The sequence below is a fragment of the Prunus dulcis genome, chromosome 1 (assembly GCF_902201215.1).
Source record: "Prunus dulcis chromosome 1, ALMONDv2, whole genome shotgun sequence".
Lineage (NCBI taxonomy): Eukaryota > Viridiplantae > Streptophyta > Magnoliopsida > Rosales > Rosaceae > Prunus > Prunus dulcis.
This window is the reverse complement of record NC_047650.1, coordinates 4,417,671-4,420,087: the sequence shown is the minus strand read 5'-3', so window position 1 is coordinate 4,420,087 and position 2,417 is coordinate 4,417,671. Positions and strand designations below refer to the sequence as shown.

The window sequence follows — 2,417 nt, the reverse complement described above, 5'->3', positions numbered from 1 at the left end:
TATAAATAGCATGGTAGAGTATAATCACCTGTTTTTTTTTTTTTGGTTGGTCAATTATAACAAATGAGTAATCAAAGGTAAATGCAAAATCACATTAGAATTTTTTTGAATTGTCTACGAAAAAGGTGAAGAATTGTAAGCACCCACAGAAATAAATAAATTTCTTCCATAATAGTTGAGCCCCAAGCAACAACGGTCTAAAATGGTTTGATGTTCCCTCGAAACAGACGATCAAAATCCCTTCCAGCAACATCCTATTCCTCTGCCCTCCCAACCGCTTGTCCATGAAGACCCAAAATCACACAAAACTTACTAAGCAACCGTTCATTTCCAAAACCTCCAAAGTTAATGATCTCTCTTGGACCGGAGAAGATGAACAGGATCGCGGTGAGGCCAGTTGTGGGCGGTCTGCGCGGTGGCCAGAACTGTAACAGCTACATTTCCACGGCGGTGGCCCTCAGGCCATTGGACGGCGCCGAGTTTCTGCATTCCCTGAAGGGTGACGTTTCGGGCGGCTTTTACTGGACGAGGATGATGAGCACATTGCCGCAGTCTCCTAAAACGGTGGAGGAGCGGAGGGAGAGCAAGAGCTCAGTCTCCAACGATGCGAAGAAAGGAAGTGATAGGGTAGTAGTTTCGGATTACTGGGGGATTTATAGGCCGAAGATCACAAGGGAGGACGTGAGCGAGTGGACTTGGAATTGCTTCATGGTCAGGAGGACTACTCAGAAATCACATTTTCTTTAATTTTGTATTTTATATATGAATGAGCAGATCTTGAATTTTGTTTAATGGATGTAGCCATGGGATACTTATAAACCGGACTTATCGATCGATCTGAGCAAGCACCATGTGCCGAAGACGTTTATGGACAGATTTGCGTATAGGACCGTCAAGGTTCTTCGGATGCCAACTGATATTTTCTTTAAGGTTTTGTTACCTTCTCCCTTCTTCTTTTTTTCTTTAATTCTTTTTCATGTTATGTGCAAGATGACATATATTATTCTTTGTTTTGTTTTTTTGTTTTTTTGGTAATCGATTTTATCAGCTGTCTCATTTTGCTGAAAATAAGTTTAGCTTGCTTGCTGCATTTGTTCTTGCAGATAATTTTATTTTGATGCCAATCCTAGTCTCGATTTACCGGCGATTTATGATGTTTTATACTCACTATTTATCATACATGACATGGTTGCTAGAAGGATGATTATAGAAGCATTTTATAAGAAGCAAACATTAGGTATGTTATTGTTTTTTTCCTCTGTGTTTTGGTCACAGAGGACAGTGGTTCAAGTCCAAAAATTGAACCACTTGTAATTGTAATGCATGTCAAGTTTGTCTCTTCTTTGTCAGGAAATGTTATCTGTGTACAAGCTTTCGAAGTTACTGTTTTTTCATGGTCGAGGCCTTTCTTTTAGCTGTTATTTCCAATGATCTCCAGTTCTGAACTAGCGAAAATATATGTTTCAGAGACGGTATGGGTGTCGTGCAATGATGCTGGAAACTGTGGCAGCTGTCCCTGGCATTGTGGGAGGAATGCTACTGCACTTAAGGTCTCTCCGCAAGTTCCAGCAGAGCGGTGGTTGGGTCAAGGCTCTACTTGAAGAGGCAGAGAATGAGAGGATGCACCTCATGACAATGGTGGAACTTGTACAGCCCATGTGGTACGAGAGGCTACTGGTTCTTGTTGTGCAGGGAGTGTTCTTCAATGCCTTCTTTGTTCTTTATTTGCTTTCTCCCAAACTGGCGCATAGGATTGTTGGGTATCTGGAGGAGGAGGCTATACACTCTTATACAGAGTATTTGAAGGATATCAATAGTGGAAAGATTGAAAATGTACAAGCTCCTGCAATCGCAATCGACTACTGGAGGCTTCCTAAAGATGCTACGCTAAGGGATGTTATTACTGTGATTCGTGCCGATGAAGCTCATCATCGAGATGTCAACCATTATGCATCTGTGAGTATTAAACACCTTTTCCATTTTCATGCCTGTCATTGGTTTTACAATTTTGTTACTTGTTTAGATGTATTGAGCTCTGTTTTCTGTGGAAGCTTTCAAGATTCTAGTAATCCTTATGTTTCATTTTGTGAAGCCTATAATGAGCACCTGTGTATGTATGTTTTTAGCCTGTTTTCGTACAACAAGCCAACCATGTTCACATGTTCTCCAAATTATCTCATCTTTCGTCATATTAATTCTGGATTTCCGGAATCTGTCTGTCTTTTTGTTTGCAGGATATTCAATTTCAGGGTAAGGAATTGAGAGAGGCACCGGCTCCCTTTGATTATCACTGAAAGTCATCTTGTATGCCAATAGTTAGAAGTGTTATGTCTTTCTGATATGACCTGTCTTGTATATGATGGATGAAGGCTATGATCTATATGGATATAGATGTGATTTCAATTAGATATGGGAGA

General features: G+C 40.4%; 1 protein-coding gene across 1 annotated transcript; it reads left to right on the top strand.

Annotated features, from left to right (window-relative positions):
• Window positions 1-245: 245 nt before the first annotated feature.
• LOC117624141 (ubiquinol oxidase, mitochondrial-like) lies at window positions 246-2,417 on the top strand. Its single transcript, XM_034355283.1, has 4 exons — window positions 246-711; window positions 802-930; window positions 1,468-1,956; window positions 2,235-2,417. The coding sequence occupies exons 1-4, from the start codon at window positions 349-351 to the stop codon at window positions 2,292-2,294; spliced, it is 1,041 nt and encodes a 346-aa protein (XP_034211174.1). The 5' UTR covers window positions 246-348; the 3' UTR covers window positions 2,295-2,417.

Bases quoted from the DNA above. Each gene is read 5' to 3' on its own strand.
- LOC117624141 (XM_034355283.1), top strand. From the start codon at position 349: ATGATCTCTCTTGGACCGGAGAAGATGAACAGGATCGCGGTGAGGCCA. The intron at 712-801 runs GTCAGGAGGACT...TAATGGATGTAG, and splicing joins GGACTTGGAATTGCTTCATG to CCATGGGATACTTATAAACC. The intron at 1,957-2,234 runs GTGAGTATTAAA...TTTTGTTTGCAG, and splicing joins ATGTCAACCATTATGCATCT to GATATTCAATTTCAGGGTAA.